The sequence below is a fragment of the Miniopterus schreibersii genome, assembly GCF_964146895.1.
Source record: "Miniopterus schreibersii genome assembly, chromosome: 1".
Taxonomy (NCBI): Eukaryota; Metazoa; Chordata; class Mammalia; order Chiroptera; family Miniopteridae; genus Miniopterus; species Miniopterus schreibersii.
Genome location: NC_138101.1, coordinates 176,878,035 through 176,900,117, shown reverse-complemented (window position 1 = coordinate 176,900,117; position 22,083 = coordinate 176,878,035). Strand labels below are relative to the sequence as shown.

The window sequence follows — 22,083 nt, the reverse complement described above, 5'->3', positions numbered from 1 at the left end:
TGGCAGCTGAAGCCAACTCCTGCAGCCATGCATGGCTTTGTTTCCTCTACCTACAACCAGCCATCTCTGACATGCATCAAACCCCCACCCCAAGCCGTGCCTCTTGCCTCAGTGTTTACTGCTTATGGCTTAAACTCATATGGTGTGAATCTTTGCTCTCACACTCATGGTCTGCTTGCTCTCCCTGTTGGTCGCACAGTCAGTAGCCCTGCACACTCCTGGTTTTGATGTTTACCCAGAGGAGAAATGCAGGATCGTCAATGCCAAGCACACTCTTCACCAGCCCTGTCTCCCACCCTCGTGTGGCCTTTCCCTGTCCCCCCACCCCTTCCCTCCTCTTCCCTCCCTTTCCTTCTTCAGCAGGCTTTCCAGTGGACCCAGCAGCCGATGAGGCACCGGGTCTCAGGAGTGAGCACGCACCGATTGCTCCCCAGGATTCCCCGAGCCCCTTTGCTCACTCATGCTCCAGGGGTTTCCCTTGAGGGAAGGGTTGCTTCCTCCACCGTGGGAGGCCGTAGGGCATGGCTGTGAAGAATGCTGGTCTAGGTCAGGCTACCTGGGTCCACTCTACCATGTTTCAACTGTGTGAGCTGGGGCAAGCTACTAAACTTCTCTGTGCCTGTCAGTAAAATGGGCATAATAGTAGCTACCCCAGAGGGTGCTTGTGGGGACAGCTAGACCTAATTAACATAAGTTTTAACTTTACCTTAGCTACTATTCTTCCCCACTGCGCGAGGTGGGTGGGATGGACCCCAGCTTCAGGTGTGGCCTGCGATTGGCTTAAACCCGTTAGCATAGCCCATCCTTAGCCATAGTGGTTGGTTCAGGAGGGAGCCCAGTATTTATTCAGCCAGTGAGGCACACGAAGATTTGCTGGGGCTTCTGGGGGGGAAAAACTTCCACTTTTCTTTCCCTGATTTGAACAAACCAGCAGTAAAAAGCCTTTTGTGAAACAACCAGGGAAACTTGAACTCCAAGTATTAAATGATACTCAGGAATTATTAATGTTGTTAGTAGTTACATGTCAACATAAGAAAAGTCCAAACCTGTAGAGAATTTTTATGAATTTATTTGAGCCAAACTGATGACATAGGATGGGAAGCAAAACCTCAACAGATTGAGAAAATGCTCTGGAGAATGGGAATTTTGAGGCTAACTTTAACTTTATACATTAGAATCTGAGGAGGAGACTAAGGAGGGTTACATGAAATTCACTGGTGATCGATTAAGGAGGTGGGAGAAAGCATGGGGTGGGGAGACTCTCTAGGATTGGATAAAAGGCAAAATGGAGAAACACATACTTTTACATTGGTGGGTAGAGGACAGTTAATAACACAGCCCATAGAAATGGTATACGGGGAACAAGATAAGGAAGGATTCTGTGGTCTTGTGCTCTGGCACTGGTGGTTGTGCCTACAAGGGGTGCAGAAAAGAAAATTACTCTGACCTTTCATAGATATGTTATCTTAGATGTATAAAAACAATGGACAGAGCTCACTTAAGGTAAAGATTGACCTTTGCTACCCTGGCTGGTGTGGCTCAGTTGGCACGCCGAGAGGTCGGGGGTTCAATTCCCCATCAGGGCACAAGCCTAGGTTGTGGGCTCTGTCCCCAGTTGGGTGCATATGGGAGGCAACTGATCCATGTTTCTCACATCGCTGTCTCTCTCTCTCTCCCTCTTTCTCTCTCCCTAAAATCAATAAACATATCCTCAGGTGAGGACTTAAAAAAGATTGACCTTTGCTAAGGAAGCTATAGACCTGGGATGTGACTACCTGCTATGACCTGCCCAGTTACGACTTTGTAATCAGATCGGCCTGTGTGGTTACTTTTGTTCCCTGAGCTTGTCAGGCCTGCTATGTGGCCTCCCTAAGCTTGTCAGGTTTGTTGCATAGCCCCTTTTTCATTCACATACAGTATTGTGGTTTTGTAACAAACAGATGTTCTTATTTAGATACACACATTAAATTATTTATGGATGAATGCGTGATAGCTGAAATGTCATTTCAAATATCCCACCCCACCCCCAAAAGATGTCATGGAGGAAATATAGATGAAACAAGACTGACTGAATGTTAATGTTGAAGCTAGATGACAGGCAGGTGCATGGGGATTCATGATACTATTTGCTCTACTTTTTTCTATTTAAAAATTCCCATAGTAGAAAGGTTTGTTTAAAAAGAAAAATAAAAAAGTCTACTTGCTATGGAAGAAAAGGGCATTTTTGTTACCAGATGCCCTTTGGATGCTTTAAAACAGAAACCAATAATGTGACTTCTTCTGTCAGTTGGCTGATAGATTAGGCATGTCTCTCTGCCTCTTCTTGGTGACCTTCAGCACTTGAGGCAAGAAGCAGGTCACCTGGGGCCATAGCACAGGAGAACAGGGAGGCCAGAAGAGAGATGACCTATGATTTCAGGTAGAGGGTTTGTCAGGGCTTAGTTTCTCTGCGCCTGTGTACCAAATTAAATGAAGTTCCACATTCCCTCTGGCCTCAATCTATAGCAAAGCTTAGCATCTGTGTAATTGAAGTCACTTCTATCACTTCTTAGATGATAAAATGTGAGAGCAGGAAGAAACCTAAGGAAATATCCAACTGAAACATCTTATTTTACACCATCTTAACAATGCATTATAAGATGCAATATTATAACAAGGTTATGGGTGGTGAGTAGGGTGAGATACTACGCACTAAACTAGAAGGCTGGCTTCCTGCTTTGTTCCATTTCTCTCTTGCTACCCTGAGAAAATAAGTAAGGCAATGAGATGTGTAGTCTATTTCCTCTAAAAATTGAGGTAAAGCCCTGGACGGTGTGGCTCAGCTGGTTGGGTGTCATCCTGTGCACCAGGAGGTAGCCGGTTCGATTCCCAGTCAAGGGCACATGCCCAGGTTGCAGGCTCGATCCCCAGTAAAGGGTGTGCAGGAGATAGCTGATTAATGTTGCACTCTCACATCAATGTTTCTCTCTCTCTAAAAGAAAAAAAAAATAAATCAATAAACTATACAAAAAGTTGAGGTAAAGGAAATGCTTTAGAAAAGGAAACCATCCACATGATTGAAAATGGGCAAGTCCAAAGTTGCACACTGTTATAAGTCAATTATTTCTCCATAAAGCCAGAAAAACATTTCAATTTTTTAAAAAGTGGAAAAAGAAAATGGGAAGGTCCAGCTTCATGCAGTGGCTCCAGGGTGCTCAGAGGAAGGAACCAAAGTTGGCCAAGGTTAAGCCAAGATTTCCCTGAGTTGGTCCAGACTCCAGAATTGTGAAGAGAATTTAAATACGAAAGAGATTAGTCAAGAGTCTGAGTCTACAATCCTTAGAAATACGTAGTGCTGGTGCTCCTGTCACCTCAGCTGAACATGCTGGCTGGTGTCTCTGGTACTGATGAAGAAACTAACCCAGTTTTCCAGGATCTTTTGCCATCCCCGTGCTCGGCCTGGTATCTGCCTACTCCTCCTGCCCCAAGAGGGTGGCCTACTGTGCAAGTCTTACAGAAAAATGCTCTATAGGTGTGACCATCTCGTGCCATGAGCCAGCCTCACAAGAAGGTTGGGTGTACAAAGGTTTCCTGAAGGGTCAGGAGAATCAGAGGAGGACAGGATTCACAGCAGCAGCCAGCTAGGAGGACAATCCTTCAGGATTGGCCATCTCCTTGGCCTCCTTTCATTATGGCATGGACTGGACTGGATAAAGCTGTGGCTCTTCTACCAGCTCTACTTCCATTGGATTCCAAGAAGCTCACAGCTTACGGTCCACAGACGCTCAGCAGTTTTGTTATTTCGGGCTCTTGGAGACACCCAGGCCTTCTTGCAGTCACTGGAGGGCAGAGAAAGAATGTAAACATCCAGGAGTGGAAATTGATGGCTTGGCCTCTTTCTCAGAAGACATTTCTAAATGTATAAAATATATTGGATGAAAAGAAACTAATTGTACTGAAATGCAGTTTTTAAATATTGTAAAAAATGTGTGACATAGTAATACATAGGTTTCTTTATTTAAAATATGTCTTCATTGATTTCAGAGAGAGGAAAGAAGAGGGAGAGAGAGAGAGAGAAACATCAATGATGAGTCATTAATTGGCTGCCTCCTGCACCCCGCACCCCCGACTAGGGATTGAGCCCGAAACCTCGGGCATGTGCCCTGACCAGGAATCGAACCCCGATCGCCTGGATCCTAGGTCGACGCTCAACCACTGAGCAACGCCTAGCTGGGCGGTAGGCTTCTTTATTAACGTATTCTATAACAAGAGCTAGCATTGGGTCTGATAACCACCGGATTTCCAAGTAGTGGAGAGCAGAAGTGACATTTTGAGAAATCTGCAACTGCAATGTGACATGAAAATATTACAGTTTTATTGGTGACAGAGTCATAGGTATTACTACTAATCCTGTAGTTCATTGCCTACATTTATGGAAAATGCAGTACTGATAAAGGAGAAAAGCCTATGAGTTAATTACTTTTCCTTACACTCTTGTTTGCTTTGTTTGTATAGAAATAGATATATAGTCTTTTGCTCTTTTATATAAAACTGGGATCATACTGTATCTAGTTTGAGGAGATATCTTTCTCTTGTTAAAAATGTATGTTTTAATTGTACAAGTAATAAATAAATATATGACCTTTAAATAATGCAGAAATACCTGGAGCAAAAAGTTACAATCCTGCTCTGGCAGGTGTTGCTCGGTGGTTAGAGTGTCAGCCTGGGCACAGAAGGGTCACAGGTTCGATTCCTGGTCAAGGGGACATAACTGGGTTGCACATTCATTCCCTGGCCTTGATTGGGTCGTGTGCGGGAGGCAACCAATCAATATGTCTCTCTCACATTGATGTTTCTCTCTCTCTCTCTTTTCTTACCCTCTCCCTTCCTCCCTTCCACTGTATCTAAAAGCAATGGAAAAATATCCTCGGGTGAGAATTTAAAAAAAAAAGTTACAATCTTCCTTCACTCCCTCTGACTCTCCCTCAAACTCCACTACAACAGTTTGCTGTGTATCCTTCCAGACTGTTTTAATTGTATTTACAATGGTAGTTATATAGTTCTTTATTGCAGTTTTCCCCTTAAGTATTATTTGAAAATATCTTTAATGACTACCTAATATTTTATCACATATTTAAGGCAGTGATGTTAAATAGACTCTAGGGTAGCACTGTCTAATAGAAATATGATGTGAGTCACACATGTGAGCCACAGACATAACTTTAAATTTTCTAGTAAAATTTTTATAGAGTAATTTAAAAAGTAAAAATAAATGGGTGAGATTTATTTTAGTAATATGTTTTATTTAACCCAATGTAGCAGATCATTTCAGCTTGTAATCACTATAAAAATTATTAATGAGCTCGGCCAGTGTGGCTAAGTGGTTGAGCATCGACCCACGAACCAGGAGGTCAGGGTTTGATTCCCGGTCAGGGCACATGCCCGGGTTGCGGGCTTGATCCTCAGTAAGGGGCATGCAGGAGGCAGCTGACCAATGATTCTCTCTCATCATTGATATTTCTATTTCTCTCTCTTCTCCCTTCCTCTCTCTGAAATCAATAAAAACATATAAAAAATTTTAATTATTAATGAAATATTTTACATTTCTATTGTCATATTATGTCTTCAAAATCTGGTGTCCATTTACATTTACAGCACATCTCAGTTTGGACTAGCCATATTCAAGTGCTTAATAGCCATATGTGGCTACTGGCAATCATACTGAACAGCACAGCTCTAGAGCCAGACTACCTAAGTTTAAAATCCAGGCCTACCACTTACAAGCTATATGATCTTGAGCAAGTTAACTATTCTGTGCCTCAGTTTCTTCACCTGTAAAATGGGAATAATAATATTATCTGTCTCATAGAGCTGTGATGATTACATGAATTAATACATGTAAAAGACTTAGAAGAGTGCCCAACAGTTTGTAAGAGCTCAAACAACATTGGCTATTATCATTTATCCATTCCCCTATTGTTGGGCACTGAGGTTATTCCCAGTGCTTCACTTATGAATGGTACACCAAAGAACAGCCTTGAACAAAGTGAAACATACGAGCAGACTGGGCTGGATCAAGTCATGGAAAAGGAAGGAGTTTTAATCCTGGGCTTCCTTTTATTCCCAAACTGAGTTTGTAATAAGACTCAACACTGAAATGTCTATTTCTGTATTCCAACAGGTAGCGCCAATCTTGGCAGCATGGGGAGACAGAGTTCACACTGAGGAGAGTGGCCCTGCCCTGGTGCTTTGTGTTAAGTGGTATTAAAGAATGCATGAAAAAAGTCAGCCAGAAGCCTCAAAAAGGAGAAAAAAGGATCAGAGAGCCTGCTAGTATCCTTTTCAAGGCACAGCCAACAGGGACAGTCCTCTCTTACAGCTCTCAGACAGCTGCAAAGCTTTTATGGAAACAAATACAAAATAGGGCCACGAAAGCAACTCTTGCCACGTGTCTAATGTAAGTTCCCTCGGAAAAGTAACAGCATTTGATTTACAGGCCCAACCCCAACCTGGATTCTGCTGTGAGGCACAAACTGGGCCACCTGGGAGGCAAAGCCCAGGGAGCCCTGTGTCTCACCACTCACAGGTCGGGGGGAGAACCCACGCTGCCCCCACGCACCTGAAGTACTTGCCGCTCAGGGGCTCCAGGCCCTCAGCCAGGGCACAGTGCACGCTGGTCTGCGCCCCCTCCCTCGCCGACTTGAGGAAGGGGTAGAAGAGCCGCCAGAGCAGGCACAACAGGAAGGAGTGCCGGACCAGCTCGGAGTAGACGATGCCCGGGTGCACTGAGTAGGTGGTGACCCCCGTGCCTAGGGCAAAGAGAGCACAGTTAGACCAGGGACACTCTCTGAGGCCCCGAAAACAACTCACCTCCTGCTGCAAAATGCCCAAGAAGAAGGGTCTCAGGAAACAGAACCCTATAACTCAGAAGGTGCCACTCTTAGCCAGGTGAAATCTGGCTAGTACTTAATTGATCTCTTCTAGAAAGATCTATAGCCTTCTCAGCCTTCTGTGCTCCAAAAGGAATGCCTGGTTGAAGGTCCTTCTATGTCAAGGTCACCTTTCTCTGTGGCTTAAGTATTAATAATAGAAACAACAACATGTACTAGTTGTGCTACTAATACTACTACTAGTAGCAGTAGTATCAATTATTGATAGTGGTATTTTTGGAATTCCTATAGGAAGGGCTTAAGGGAAGCAATCTGGTTGAAAGAAAGGAAGCTAGTGGGTTTGGTTTTGTTTTACTATGTTTTTATTGATTTTAGAGAGAGAAGAAGGGAGAGGGACAGAGAGACAGAAACATCGATGAGAAAGAAACATCAATCGGCTGCCTTCTGCATGCCCCCCACTGGGGATCAAGCCTGCAACCAGGGCATGTGCCCTGACTGGAATCGAACCAGTGACCTCCTGGTTCATGGGTCAATGCTCAACCACTGAGCAACACCAGCTGGCAGACAGCTAGTGTTTTGAGCTGCATTTGCCAGGCAAGCCCGTTTTATGAGGTGTAGATTGAGGGGCATGATGGAGATGAGGAGGGTTAACATGACCCCCAGACATCCCTGGTGCCTCCACTGTTTTTAGTGCTGATTATGTGCAAGGGCCGACTACATGCTTTACCTGCATTATCTCATTTGATTCTCAAAGAGGCTTGTGAGATAAGTTATATTAAGATGCACATTTACAGCTGAAAAAACTGAGGTCTCATCACAGAGAGGTTAAGTAAATTAATTGCGCAAGGTCACACCCTTGCAGGTTGCAGGGCCAAGGTCTGAACTCTGATGTAAAGAGCACGGACTCCAGAGCTAGACTGTCTGATATTTGAATCCTGGCTCAGCTAGGAAAGTTGCTCCGTCAAGTTTCTTTATATATCTGGGCCTCTCTCTTTTGTTTGTTTGTAGAGCAGTGAAAAACAGTAGCATCTACCTCATAGGTATGTTGTATTAAATGAGTTAAGACACGTATGGTACATGGCATACACAAAACTCTCAATTATTATTGTCATTGTTATGTCTTTCAGCGGTCACCCTATTCTTCTGCCTCCTGTGTTCTGATAGCAAATACCACCGTTCCTGAACTCTGGCTTATTCAGTGTAGCAAATGGTCCCCAGGAGTTGAAGATGTCAAAGCCAGCAGCTCCAGTAAAACTCCAGGAAAGCACAGAATCACAGGATTAAGAGAAGCCTCACCTTATGTTAAAGTTGAGGGGATGAAGTCAGGGGAGGTTAAAGGGACATGTCCATATACACACACGGCTAGTGTGTGACAGAGCAAGAACTCAGACCCAGGGGGCTGACGTCCAGCCCCAGCTCCCTGACTCCCAGCAGTGGCACCTCTCTTGCTCAGCTCACCACGTAAACCTCAGCAAATAGAAAACAGAAGTAAGTGCCCTGGTTTTAAATCAAAGTACCCACATTCCAGCCTTGACTCCATCACTTGCCATATAAACTTGGGCTGGCCACTTCTTTGGACCTCAGTTTGGACCAATATAATAATGATACCTGCTCTGCCTGTTGCAAGAGGTTGTTGTGAAAAATAAAATGAGATAATAGATATAAGATTTGACATAAATGTAAGGTAACTTTATAAGTTCCTAACCCTTAGTTAATTTTAAGCTTCCCAAGGGCAAGAACTCTGTTTTTATTCTGTTTATAACCTCACTCACCTTAGCGCATAGAGCTACCATGTAATGTGCATGTTTGACATCCTGACTTCAGAAATTTCTGTGAACCTCTAATCTGGATGGAAAACCCTGCTTATGCTATCTTAACGCTGGCCCTTTCTCCAGACTTACCTTGGAGCTTCTTGGCCAGCTCACGAGTAAAAAGCACATTGGCCAGCTTGCTGTGACAATACGCAAAAGCCCTGCTGTAGCGCTTCTCACCCTGGAGATCATGGAAGCGAATCTTGCCAGCAATGTGGATCACTGATGACAGGTTCACCACCCGCGCAGGAGCAGACTCCTTCAGCCGCTCCAGGAGCAAGTGGGTGAGAAGGAAGTGGCCTGCAAGGAGAGCCAGCAGGGAAGACTGAAGAGTGGAATGGCTGCCCAGGCTCAGGATATGGGAGCTGATGACAGGACTTCAGCATTAGTTCACTATCTTCTGGGTGTGAACAAATTTTTATGTAACTCAGTGCTAATGGTCAGGCAGTCTGAGTCAGTGAATTCCTTAAGGGCCAGAGCTAGATTATAGGTAAGGCAATAGAGACTTAACCTGTACATGTTTGAACCTCTGCCTTTGCCCCAGTCAGGAGAAATGCTACCTGTTGGCTTCTAACCCCGCTGTGGCCATGATCACACAACTGTGGGTCCAGGTACACCCATACACAGAGGGAAGAGTGGAAGAGTCAGGGGAAAATAACATTTGTCTAGGATCACAGAACATGTTCCATGATCTCCTCTCTAGAGCCATCACCTCAAACTCTGAACTCCAGCCTCTCTCAGACCTCAAGTCCTCAAGGTTTGCCTCCTCCATCGACCAACACTTGGCTTTCTTAGCCCTCAGTTATAGATGTAACCCCCTCCAGCCAAACACAGACTCCTGCAGCCCCCATGCCTGGCCCTGCTTGGCAAGACTTGTGCTACCACAGCCTCATCTAAGAATGACATTTTTCTTCCAGGTATCTCCAAAATTTGGGGGTTTCTTTTTTATTACTTTTTTATTGAACTTATTGGGATGATGTTGGTTAATAAAATTATATAGATTCCAGGTGTACAATTCTATAATACATCATCTGTATATTGTATTGTGTGTTCACCACCCCAAGTCAAGTCTCCTTCCATCACCATTTATCCCCCTATACCCTTTCCTACCTCCCCCCACCCCCTTTGCCCTCTAATAATTGGGGTTTCTTAATAGTATGCGTAGGAGGATCTCACTTTTTTGGTCTGGTCAGGAGAGAGATAATAAACAACAAAAAAACAGTGTATCTAGTCTGTTGGGAGCCCTGGCCTCCAACAGGACCACTGGAGGTTCTTGGAGGTTGTCTATACCCATAGAACAAGGTGGAGTCAGCCTCGCTTTTTATTCACTCAGAGATACTTACCCAGGTAGTTGACTCCCAGGTGGGTTTCAAAGCCATCAGCTGTCTTGGAATATGGACACATCATCACTCCCGCATTGTTAATCAGAATATGGAGCTGCTTTTCCTCTGTAACACAACCAAGGAGACCCTCTAGTTAGCAAGGAGTCTACAAGCTCCCCAGCACAGTCCCAGTTACTTATTGCCTTTGGACTTATCTTAGTGATATTCAGTAACCACCGTCACTTGGGTTTCTAACTTTAGTTATGGCTATCTTCCTGGACATCATTCATTCATCCATTCATCCAGTCATTCAATTATGCACTGAGTACTAACTCTGGGCCAGGCCCGCTCTGCTGGGCACTGGGCATACAGTGGTAAAACAAGACAGACATGATCCCTGTCCCTCATGGATTTCATAGTCATTAGTAAAAGTTGTATTTTTTCCAAGATACAGAAGAATTTTGGCAGCAACACAACCTCATTTGGTGCCTGTGGCCACAGAAGGTTGCTTCTCAGGATGAAAGAGGAAGAGTGGCATTATGGCCACACCTTGATGCCAAGGTACGAGCCCAGACAGGGAGTTGATACCTCCAACATTCCCACTGCAGAGGCAAAAAAGATGACAAAGATCCTGCCCAGCTTGTCCATCTGCCATCCCTTGCCAACCTTGCCAATTCCCTGCCCTGCTGATTCATGTGGCAGAACCTGTCTAATGAAATGCATGATAATTCTGATGTAAGGGTCAGAGATGGTTCAGGGTGGAGCAGCCTCTCCCACACCCAGCTTCTTGCTTTTCTAGCTACCCACCAGGGTTTACCTGCCAGAAAGCCCTCAGCAAAAGCTCGGATGGATTTGGTATCCGATAGGTCCAGTTTCCGAACCAGCACCTGGGAGTTCTTTGTATCAGCTCGGATTTCACTAGCTGCAGACTCCCCCTTCAGTACATCTCGGCAGGCAATGTATACTCGGGCTCCTGGACCAAAAAAAAAAAAACACAGGGCAATGTGATCAGACCCTGGGCTGAAAAAGAGGATAGTAAGTGGGCTTGGGGCTGGTGGACAGAGCGTTCTCCAGCCATCCCTAAAGCAGTGAGTGGCTATATTGCCACTTTAGGATTCTCACTGCAGTACTGGTCATCCTCCTGCTATCAGCTTAACTCCAGGCTGGGAGCCCTGGTTTTTACACTCTGATATTTAATGTTGCTTAGTATCTCCTTTTAGAATAACAGACTTGGCCAATATGATACACGGACATCATTGTTTTTCTTACTTTATGTAATAGGAAAGGAGGTTTGTTTAAGGCCACAGGTTAGATCAGTGTCACGGCTAGACTTGAATCCAAGGTTCCTTGAATTCCTGGCCAGAGCCTCCAAGCCAGGGAGAAAAGACAAGGAAATGTGGTCAGAGCCCGGGTGAGAAAGGCAGGAGGTGCTGCTCTGTGGACACGGGAGTGGAGGGACTTGCCTCTGCGAGCGAGCTCTCTGGCCGTCTCCTTGCCGATGCCTGTGTTGGCACCGGTGATCACCACGACCTTCCCAGGAAGCTGCACGTTTGTTCTACAAACCCCACCAGCAAAGAACTTCCTGCAGGCAAGGGAAACAAAAGTATTCACATGCCATCCTTCCCAATCCCAGACTGAGATACATAAAATCCATCAAGCCTCAAAGAAGAATTTCTTTCAGTTGTTGTCAGGAGACCTAAGGAAACTAAATCTTCAGGGGGCATTTTCCCAGGGGGCAAGGTGGTCTCCTGCTCACCAGCTCAGGTTGGAAGGTCATGTGTCCCGAAGGTACAAATGGTCATCTGAGCAAACAGAATAAGTGCTCCTGAGCCAGGGCCAAGGGAGACCTTGCTTATTAGATAAAAAATAACAAAACTCTTATCTCTAGAGGTTCCAGGAAGTCAGCTTCCTCCTCTAACCTACATTAAAAGCATGTGCAAAGAGCACTAGTGTAATCACTGGCCCTGAGCCCTAGGTCTTCAATAAGCACTAACAGTGAACAGCTGATGAATGGCACCTCAAGGGGTCCCACGTACAAATGTGGCTCTTGGGCTCCCTCTCCAGTTTTAGAGAGCCAACATCTTCAGAGGCTTTTTGCCATCCTCCGAGATTCCATTCTAGCCATCAGCACACTGAGAAAACCTTTCTTGTCAGACCTCTGTGCAGAGAGCATCTTTTTACATAAAGTTTACTTGACACATTCCAAAAAGAGAATGGGAGAGGGCACAGGTGGTTTTCTGAGCATCATTCAACTGCCAGGCACTTTCCAGAGGGACTTTATTTTAATCCTCTCAACCTCTTATTATCCCATATTACAGTGGAGAAAACTGAGGCTCAAAGAAATTCAAGTCACTTGTTAATGGTGGCAAAACTGCAATGTGAACCCAGGTTTCTATGCCAGGACCTAGAGCAACACTCTGCTCTGGATATGTCCATATAACTTTATCAGCAACAATTTTCAAGTTCTCAAAAAACACACATTTGATACCTCCAGAAATCCCACAGCAGAAGAGTCACCCCCAAACATTCATTAGTTGGTGGAAGAGAGTTTGTTTCCTTCTGCAAATGCCCGGTACCTAACAATGAGCCCTTCAGCAGTGACCACCCATGGTAACCAGGCAGGGCCACCTTAACTGGGAACAACGAAGAAAGGAAGACCTTCCGAGGAACTCAGGGGGACAGAGTGAAAGAGCGAGGACTTCCACCTAAGTGTCCCTCAAGCTACATAACGCTCATCCACCCGCCTTCCACTCGCCTCAACATTCAGGTCAGCCCCTGGACTCCCAGCCCAGGGCCTTCCTCCTTGCTTTCCTCCGTGGCATCCACAATCACCTTCTTCCTCTCTGCTCCTTCCGCCCTGGCTTTCTCTCCCTTGCCCTCTATCCCTTTCTCTTCTTTCAGCAGCTGAGAATTCATCTACTTACAAGTTCGGTGGCTCCCAATTTAGGCCTTGTAAAAATATTGTACACGTCACCGCATGAAGACAAACCTGACGAATGGAGCTATCACATACAGGAAGGAGAGGAAGGAGGTGAGCAGTCCCAAGAGAACCATCATCTTTCCAACTTCTTTAGTTCAGGCTCCTTAGCAAAAAATAACTCCAACTCTAAGTCTGGCTCGGGCCCCTGGTCTGCCTCCAGCTCTTGGCTGCTGCTTGCTGCTTCTGTCTCTTCTAGCTCCTCTCTCCAGCTCGCAGCAGCAGCCTGGCTCCAAGCTGTAGCCCAGGAGCCTATTTAAATTCGAGAGCTGTCAGAGCACAGCCTGCTGGGAGTTGTAGTCCTGGGGGGGGGGAACCGAGGCAGGAGTAGAGCCTCGCCCTACCCAGCAAAGACAGTGAAGGGAAATGAAGCAGCTGCCCCTAACTTTCCCTCCCTCGACTGTTTTTCTTATCTAGAGAATGCGTTCTCCCCAACCACCCCGCCTCTATTCCTGCAAGACAGAATATTTTTAGCTTTAGCAACAGCCACCATGCTACCTGAAATACAAATGTGATTAAAATGGAAAGACAAGGAGGACACCCCCAGAGGAATGGCGAGAGAAGCCAGGACAGCGGATTCCCTTGGCGGGGAGGGGGTAGAGATTGGGAAGATACACCGTGGGGAACTCCGGTCATGTCCTGTTCTTTGAGGGGGGTGCTGGTTACACAGGTGTGCTCGCTTTGTGAAAATTCGCGGAGTCATACACTTGATTTGTGCACTTTTCTGTGTTTTATGTTATACTTCGGTGAAGTTAACACATCCACGTACAAGCCAAGGAAAGGTATAGTGTTTCAGTGCCTGGACTTCCCGGTTCAAATCCCCACTGATCTACTTACAAGCTCCATGGCCCTGGGTAAGTTACTAAACCTCTGTGCCCACTCAGTTTCCTCCCTTTTACAAAGGGCATGATTAAAATATATACTTGCTTGTTTTAAGTATTAAACAGGTAATTAAATAGGTAGATAATTTGTGACAGACTAGCACACACAGTAAATACTGTGTAAGAGTTTGCTGTTGTAACTAGCTGTATTGATTCCTGTCTCCTTTGCTATCCTACTTGCTTTACCCAAGGGTTTGGTGTAGAAAAGGGGAAGGTAATGAATGAATCAGGGTGATGTTTCCATTGAATAGTTAAAGAAGAGAGGAAACACAAGGAAAAAAATGCTAGCAAAAACTCTCAGAGCCCTCTGGAGGTGGCTGAGGAGGGTTCACAGCGCTTGCTCACTCAGCAGTCCTCTCCTGGACAGGACAAGAGGCAAGGAATCAGGACAGGACCCCAGTAGTCATGTCCCAGTTCTGCCCCTTCCTTTGAAGCTAGAGGAGGCTCCAGGAAGGCACAATGATGAAAGAAGACTCTTGTGGCATGCAGGTACTCACTCCCAACTCATCAATTCATCCATCTACTTAACATATACTTACTGCCTACTTCTTGGTGCCAGGCACTGTGCCAAGTACTCCAATGACACAGTTCCTGTCCTTTGGCAATCCCATGGACCTGATAAATAAAACAAGGAGTAATCAGATAATTTACAGGTAGAATCTCTTTTGATTCCCAGGGGCCTCTCCCATCTCTTCCCACTTCTCTCACTCTGGCTCCAGTTCCCTGCAGAGACCTACAATGTCAGCTGTAGAGATCTCAAAGTTCCGGAATCTCCTGAGATCTTGTTGCTGGAGCTTCTAGAAGTAGATGTCCACTGGGCCAACATGGTCCTGCTGATTGGTCAGAGTCCTTTCCTCCCAACACCTGGTGACATTGAGCCTGCCGCACCTCATAGGTTATATGTAAAAACAAGATCTATTGGTGCTTTATGCTTAAGAGTTCTCCCTTCCCCATGTAATCAGGGCTGCAGTCAGCCTGCCAGATGGACATGATGCTATACCATGCAATGGACAGTACATTTAATAACCTCAAATAAGGGTACCTTTGTACTGTCTTTTGAGCTCCCCATTTTCACTGATTCAAACCCAAGATCCCCTGCATTTGTGGAGATGATGCTCAATTTATCTTGAGTTTGTCTGTGAGGAAAAGGACCCTAAGAAACAACACGTAGTGCTCTGGAGCAACATAGAGAAGATATGGAAGGGACATAAGGCTTCTAGAATTATGAAAATATATAAATAGTTCGTTTAAAAATATGTTAAATATTATAACCCAAAGACCACCATCAGGTGATTGATTAGTCTTACCAAATGTAAAACTATATTACAAAGCTATAATAACTTAAATAGCATGGCACAGGCAGGTGAAAAGTCAGACAAATCAATAGAACAGAATGGAAAACCAAGAAATAGACCCAAATACATATGAAAATTTAGATATAATAAAAAAAGCCACTTCAAATCATTGTTGGGAGAAGATGAATTATTTAATGAAGGATTATAATACCTTGCTATTCAGTTGGGAAAAAATGAACTTGATCCTCACTTTACTTTTTACACCAAAATTTCAAATATGTCAAAGATATAACCATGAAAAATGAAACCATTTAAGTATTAAGAAGACCTAGTAAACAAATTTTAAAATAATTTTTGGGTGGTAAAACCTTTCTAATAAGATTGGAAACCCAGAAATTGAAAGACAAAAATACAAAATAAATTTTTTATGACAAAACCACCATAAACAAGGCAAAACAAAAGAGAAACTGGGATGAGGGTGGAGAAATATTCACAACCGTATTGCAGACAAGAGTTTAATTTATTTAGTATATAAAGAACTCTTACAAATCATGAAGAAAAAGAATAAGAAACCCAATGGAAAGAACAGTTTACGGAAAGGAAAATACAAGTGGCTCTTCAACCTAACCCAGAATAGGAGAGATGCAAATTAAAATTATACTGGGAGCCACTTATCAGATTGGAAAAGATCAAGAAGTCTGTCACACAGCCCAGCTGGAGTGGCTCAGTGGGCTGAGCATTGTCCTGTGCACCAAAAGGTCACCAGTTCCATTCCAGGTCAGGGCATGTGCAGAGGGCAGCCAGTCGATGTTTCTCTCTCACATCGATGTTTATCTATCTATCTATCTATCTATCTATCTATCTATCATCTATCTATCATCTATCTCTATCATCTATCTATCTATCTCCCCTCCTCTTTCTAAGCATGTCCTTGGTGAGGATTTTTTTTAAAAAGGCCATCACACAGTCCATTGACAAGAGTGTGAAGCAATAATGATGCACTGCTAGTGTGTGAATGTTACAGCTTCCAGAGAGAAGCGTGGTAATATCTAATAAACCTATACACATGCTCATTGACCTGAACATTCCACTTCCATGTGTTCATAAGGTTGTCATTGCACCATTGTGTGTAATAGCAAAAGTTTGAAAGCCTTCTAAACATCCATCAATAGTACAGCCATACATACAATGACTACTATATAGCTATGAAAAAAAAATACTTTTTTAACATATTGATATGGAAGACTCTTTGAGACATATTTGGTGAAAAGGCAAGGAGCATTACAGTGTTTATAATATGCTACCATTTGTTTTAAAAATGGAAGGAATAGGCCTGGCTGGTGCGGCTCAGTTGGTTGGAGTGTCATCTGTACACTGGAAGGTCTCAGGTATCATTCCCGGTCAGGCCACATACCTCGGTTGTGGGTTTGGTCCCTGGTTGGCATGTGTACAGGAGGCAACCAATCCATGTTCCTCTCTCGTGTCGATGTTTCTCTCTCTCTCTTTCTCTATTTTCCTCTCTCTAAAATCAATACACGTATCCTCAGGTGAGAATTTAAAAAAAAAAAAACAGAGGGAAGAGATGGACATATTTATATAACAAGATGAGAAGAAACAAGATAACAAGAAAGAGAGAACAACGGTTGCTTCTAGAAGAACAGGGGGACAGCAGTAGGGGGCTTTTCACGGAATGTTCCCTTTTGTACCTTGTGCATTCATAACCTATGGCTTAAATATTAAAGTGTTTAGCAAAAAGAACCAGGTAACTGAAACAACCTGTTATTTTTGTTAAATTAATCATTGCGATATCACAAAACAAAGCTATTCCTCAAACCTGTGTTGAGACATCCTTAAAAGCGTGTTGCCGCATAAGCAAAGCCATCCTCATGACCTACTTGGTCACTGTAATTGACACCAAAGAGCTCACAGACCCATCTGACACCTGCTGTTTTAGGGACTTTCAATCTGAGATAGACTAGGTATTATGTAATAGAGCGAAAGATGAAAACACCAGAGGAGGGCCTGCAGCAATGGACCTGAAATTCACCGCCAAGAAGCGCTGGCTCACCACTTGCGACAGAATTGGGACACGCTCCTCCTGACGTGAATCACAGCTCGGGGGTAACACCGTCCTTGGAGGGCAGGGCCGCTGGAAGCTGGGCAGGGGCTGGAGGACTTGCCCTCTGGTCTGAATTTAAGTGGGGTCCTAGTGCACTCGCCACCTGGTCATCCCTGTCCTGGTTACTCTAGAAAGTACCCTCTTAAAATTAGAGCAGGAGGAAGAACTATAAACCTCTCCTTTCCTCCCTCCTCTCCCTTCATCATAAAAGAACAGATTTCTGTGAATTCCTGGGGCTTACATTGTGTGTGTAGTAGACTTTCAAAAAAGGTCTGGGATGATGAAGAGGGTTTACAATTCAGCAACATAAATAACAATACTAAACTTTAAACAGCTCTGTTCTTAAAGTCCTTTCGTCGCCCTGCCACTGACCATTTTTCACCAGTCACTTTATTCTATAAGCTCTTGTCCCTGATATTTTTCTTTCTTTTTTTATTTTAAAATGTTATTTTATGGGTGTTTAAATTCCCCTTCCCTTGGTAATTGAGAGGATTAAACTTTTTTTTCTTTAATCCTCACTTGAGGAAAATTTTCCCACCAATTTCTAGAAAGTGGGAGGGGGGAGGAGGCGGGAGAGAGAGAAACACTGACGTGAGAGGGACACATCGATTGGTTGCTTCCCGAACGTGTCTGGACCCAGGCGGGGAACCTGCAACCGAGGTACCTGCCCTTGACCAGGAATCGAACCTGAGACCCTTGGGTCCACAGGCCGATGCTCCAACCACTGAGTCAAACCAGCCAGGACCCTGACATTTATCTTAACTCTCTCTCTTTTTAGCTTTAATGAGGTCTAATTAACAAATAAAATGGTAAGATATTTAAAGCATTCAACGTGATGTTTCGTTAACTCTCGTCTGAAGAGTCTTCTATCCTTTTTGATTGTTCACTGAAACCTCTCAAATGCCTTTCTTTTCTCATATGAGGCAATTTAGCTATGTCTAAATTTATCTATGTCTAATTATTAAACTGCTTCTGCTTCCCCTTCCTTCCTGAGGGAGCTATAAGCATGTTTTCCTAAACCAAGACAGTTTTCACCTCTAAAAGAAACTGTTTTCCAGCTTTTAAATGGCTTTTCACCCGCTTCTTACATAAAGTAAATAACAAAATTTGTACCACTCTGTAACCATGATGTATAGTAAGAAGCCCGGAAGCATGAGAGTTAAGCCTACAGGCGTGGGGACAGACTTCCTGGGCTCAAAATCCTGACTTTACTCAATTCAATGATAAATAACCCAATTAAAAATGGGCAAAGGCCCTGGCTGGTGTGGCTCAGTTGGTTGAGTGCCATGCACCAAAAGGTCGCTGGTTAGATCCCTGGATGGGGCGCATGCCCAGGCTTGATCCCTGATGGGGGGCATGTAGGAGGCAGCCAACTGATGCTGCACTCTCACATCGATGTTTCTCTCTCTCTCCCCCCCTTCCACTCTCTCTGAAAAGCAATGAAAAAAAAATATCCCTGGGTGAGGATTTAAATAAATAAATAAATAAATAAATAAATAAATAAATAAATATAAATAAAATAAAATCAATAGGCAGACAAAAACAAGTGTTGACAAGGATATAGAGAAATTGGAACCCCACACACTGCCGGTAGGAATGTAAAACAGTATTGCTTCTTTGGAAAACAGTCTGATAGTTTCTCAAACAATTAAACATATGACCTAACAATTCCATCATTAGATATATCTTCAAAATAAGTGAAAACATATATGTACACAGAGACTCCTACACACGTTTATAGCGACTTCATTATCTTTACAGATGAGCCAGCAGCTCCCTAGACCTTCAGGCCCTTGATGTCCTCATCTCCAGGACGTTCTCTTCTACCTCACCCTGTCCTTCAGTCTGCCAGCACCTGGAACCACCCATCTCTAAAGTTCTATATTCAGACCTTCCACCCTTCTACTCACCTAGCTCTCTTGTAGCATGAATCCCAACGTAGCAGTTCTTTAACCCCAGGAGGACCTCCAGACAATTGTAAGTCCCTCCTGTCGTTGCTTCCTTGAATTATCCAACTAGGATTTCACACTCATCATTTCAGTCATTCCCTTGCCAATATCTTCCTCCTCCTGGCTCTTTTGTCTTTCTGTCCCAAGAGCCTAATAAACCCCAACTTTGGATGAATACATCTGTCTTCTTTGTGCAGCTGGCTGGTGAGAGCTGCTAAAGAAAAATCCTATCACCTTGCATGGTGATGTCATTATAAATACAGGGTGGGGCAAAAGGAGGTTTACAGTTGTGAGTCCGTGAAAAACCAGAGCTTATTCTGTATTATTATTTATTATTGTATTATTTTCCATACGAACAACTGTAAACTTACTTTTGCCCCACCCTATACATAGCCACCAACATCACCCAGGCCTCCAATAAAACTGTCGATGTTTTTTTTTTCCTTAATCTCCACAATGGTTATTTCAAACATTTGCTACCCTTCTTTTTTTTTTTTTTAAATATATCTTTATTGATTTCAGAGAGAGGAAAGGAGAGGGATAGAGAGATAGAAACATCAATGATGAGAGAGTCATCGATCAAGCCTGCAACCCGGGCATGTGCCCTGACTGGGAATCGAACCCGGATCGCTTGGATCCTAGGTCGACGCTCAACCGCTGAGCCACGCCCGGCCCGGATTTGCTACCCTTCTTAAACTTCTTACCCACCCCCCTCAGTGTCAGTATGCTTCCTGGCTTCTTTACACACACACAAATAGGGACCATCAGAAGGAAAATTCTTCATTATCTTGGCAAGTCTATTTGAATTTATGTTCATCATATCTTCCTTTCCTCCTAAGATGAATTTCTCTTATTCTATCACTTATCTCCTATCCCCCCTTTATCTTCAACTTTTTCTTCTTTAAAAAGGCTCCTACCATCCCACCGCCCCCTCCTGATACTAACATCTCTTCTCATTCCGGCTTGGAAGAGTTGGCTACACTTTCCTCCTGTCTACTCACACCTCAGCCTATTCCAATCAGGCTTCCACCTGTCATTTCTATGAAGCTGTTCTCCACAATGTCACCAATGACTTATGTGATGCTCAATCTAGTGGACATGTTTCAGTTCTTATGTTTCTTGACTTCTCAGTAGCATGGTACACTTGATCAGTTCCTACTCCCATTTTAACAGCTTTATTGAGGTATAATTGACATACAATACTCTGCACATGTTTAAAGTATACAATTTGATGAGTCTTGTATACACTCGTGAAACTATCACCACAGTCAAGACAATGAACATACCCATCACCCCCCAAAGTTTCCTCATTTCTTTTGGTAAAACCTTTCCTCCCATCTTTCTTCACTTCCTCCCATCCCTGGGAAGCCAGTGGTGTGCTTTCTATCACCACAATCTACAATCTACAGTTTGCGTTTTCTAAAATTTTATATAAATGGAATCCTAAAGTATGCATTCTTTTTTTTTTTTTTATCTGGCTTCTTTCACTCAACTATTTGGAGTCTCATTCAGGCTGTTGAGTGCATCAAAACTCTATTCCTTCTTATTGATGAGTAGTATTTCATTGTGTGGATACATCGCAATTTGTTTGGTCCATTCACTTATTGATGAACATCTGGTTTGTTTCCTGTTTTTGATTACGACAAATACAGCTTCTATAATCATTCATATCCAAGTCTATATAAGTAACTTATTTCTCTTGGAGAATTACCTAGGGGTCACAATAGGTGTATATTTAACATATTTAACTTTTTTTAAAAAATATATCTTTATTGATTTCAGAGAGAGGAAAGGAGAGGGAGAGAGAGAGATAGAAACATCAATGATGAGTCATTGATAAGCCTGCAACCCGGGCATGTGCCCTGACCAGGAATCAAACCCCGATTGCCTGGATCCTAGGTCGACACTCAACCACTGAGCCATGCCTGGCCGGGCATATTTAACTTTTTGAGAAATTGCCAAACTGTTTTCCAAAGTGGTCCCACGATTTTACATTCTCAAAAGCAATGTATGAGAGTTCCAGTTGCGCCACTTTCTCATCATTCAAACTGACCTTGTAACGTGTCTTTCAGTCAAATGGAAATGAATTATCTGGAAGAAAGATCCAGAATACATTAGTGTGGTGCAATCAAGAATCACAGCCAGATATTGATAGTTAAACATCCCCCACCTTCACCTTCTAGAACCCAGATACAGGTTCAGATGACAGAGCTGAAATGACTGAACAGGGGACCTGCTTAATTCCCAGGTAATATTCATGGCCTTAACTGAAGACAGGATTAAACAGTTTCATGAACTGGCAAAACTAACTGTGCTAACCTGAGAAATTCATTGCTACTCTGGGAGTTACTATAACTAACCCAAGCCATCAAGAAAATCATATTATCAATTAATCGTCAAACACCAGGAAAATTATGACGGTTACCGTTATAATTCCAAATAGACACAATAAAGTGGTTCTCCTGGGAATGAGTTCAGGGACCAATTGTCTCCGCTCCGTTGGAATCCCTAAGGAGGAAGAATTCTCACCTCCCCCTGCCTTACCAACTGCCAGGCTCAAACCGCTCCTCTCCTGCGTAATCGGCCTTAAAACATTTCGCAGATGCCAATATTTGATTTCCACAAACGACGTGGTACCTGCCTAACGATGGTTGAGGAACAGTGAATCGGAGTCTAGACTTGGTCACCGGGATACAGAGGTCCGGGGAGATTTCCCGAGAACGGCTGGTGGCCAGCAGGGCTGTGGGGGAGCTGGCTGGATGACCCAAAGGCCCTGCACCCTAGATGGCTGGGGACCCGCAGTGCCTCTGGCGCCCGGTGCATCTTCTCGGCGCCTGGGAGCAGCGAGCTCACCGCCGGT

At 43.9% G+C, this 22,083-nt stretch overlaps 2 protein-coding genes across 4 annotated transcripts in view; one reads left to right on the top strand and one right to left on the bottom strand.

The window, feature by feature from the left end:
• ZFYVE26 (zinc finger FYVE-type containing 26) overlaps window positions 1-8,793 on the top strand; it is an 80,619-nt gene extending 71,826 nt beyond the window's left edge. For both annotated transcript variants that reach the window (XM_081154550.1, XM_081154548.1), the window contains one exon: window positions 7,997-8,793. In XM_081154550.1, the coding sequence (XP_081010676.1) occupies window positions 7,997-8,242 (246 nt within the window). In that variant the 3' untranslated portion in view covers window positions 8,243-8,793. The remainder of the gene's footprint in view (window positions 1-7,996) is intronic.
• On the bottom strand, window positions 1,052-22,065 carry RDH12 (retinol dehydrogenase 12). 2 transcript variants are annotated; one of them, XM_081154598.1, is made up of 9 exons: window positions 21,861-22,065; window positions 21,277-21,314; window positions 14,400-14,475; window positions 11,466-11,584; window positions 10,820-10,975; window positions 10,024-10,128; window positions 8,771-8,980; window positions 6,599-6,788; window positions 1,052-3,818 (listed from the first exon to the last, which is right to left on the bottom strand). In XM_081154598.1, exons 6-9 carry the CDS (start codon window positions 10,085-10,087, stop codon window positions 3,716-3,718), a joined length of 567 nt encoding a protein of 188 aa, XP_081010724.1. In that variant the 5' UTR covers window positions 10,088-10,128; window positions 10,820-10,975; window positions 11,466-11,584; window positions 14,400-14,475; window positions 21,277-21,314; window positions 21,861-22,065; the 3' UTR covers window positions 1,052-3,715. The 2 variants fall into 2 exon arrangements, with proteins under 2 accessions (XP_081010724.1, XP_081010723.1); XM_081154597.1 differs by lacking the exons at window positions 14,400-14,475; window positions 21,277-21,314; window positions 21,861-22,065 and adding an exon at window positions 12,992-13,213.
• Window positions 22,066-22,083: the final 18 nt, after the last annotated feature.

Bases quoted from the DNA above. Each gene is read 5' to 3' on its own strand.
- RDH12 (XM_081154597.1), bottom strand. From the start codon at position 13,059: ATGATGGTTCTCTTGGGACTGCTCACCTCCTTCCTCTCCTTCCTGTAT. The intron at 10,976-11,465 runs GCAAGTCCCTCC...TTTTTGGTCCAG, and splicing joins CAGAGAGCTCGCTCGCAGAG to GAGCCCGAGTATACATTGCC. The intron at 10,129-10,819 runs GTAAACCCTGGT...GTTGTGTTACAG, and splicing joins TGCTGAGGGCTTTCTGGCAG to AGGAAAAGCAGCTCCATATT.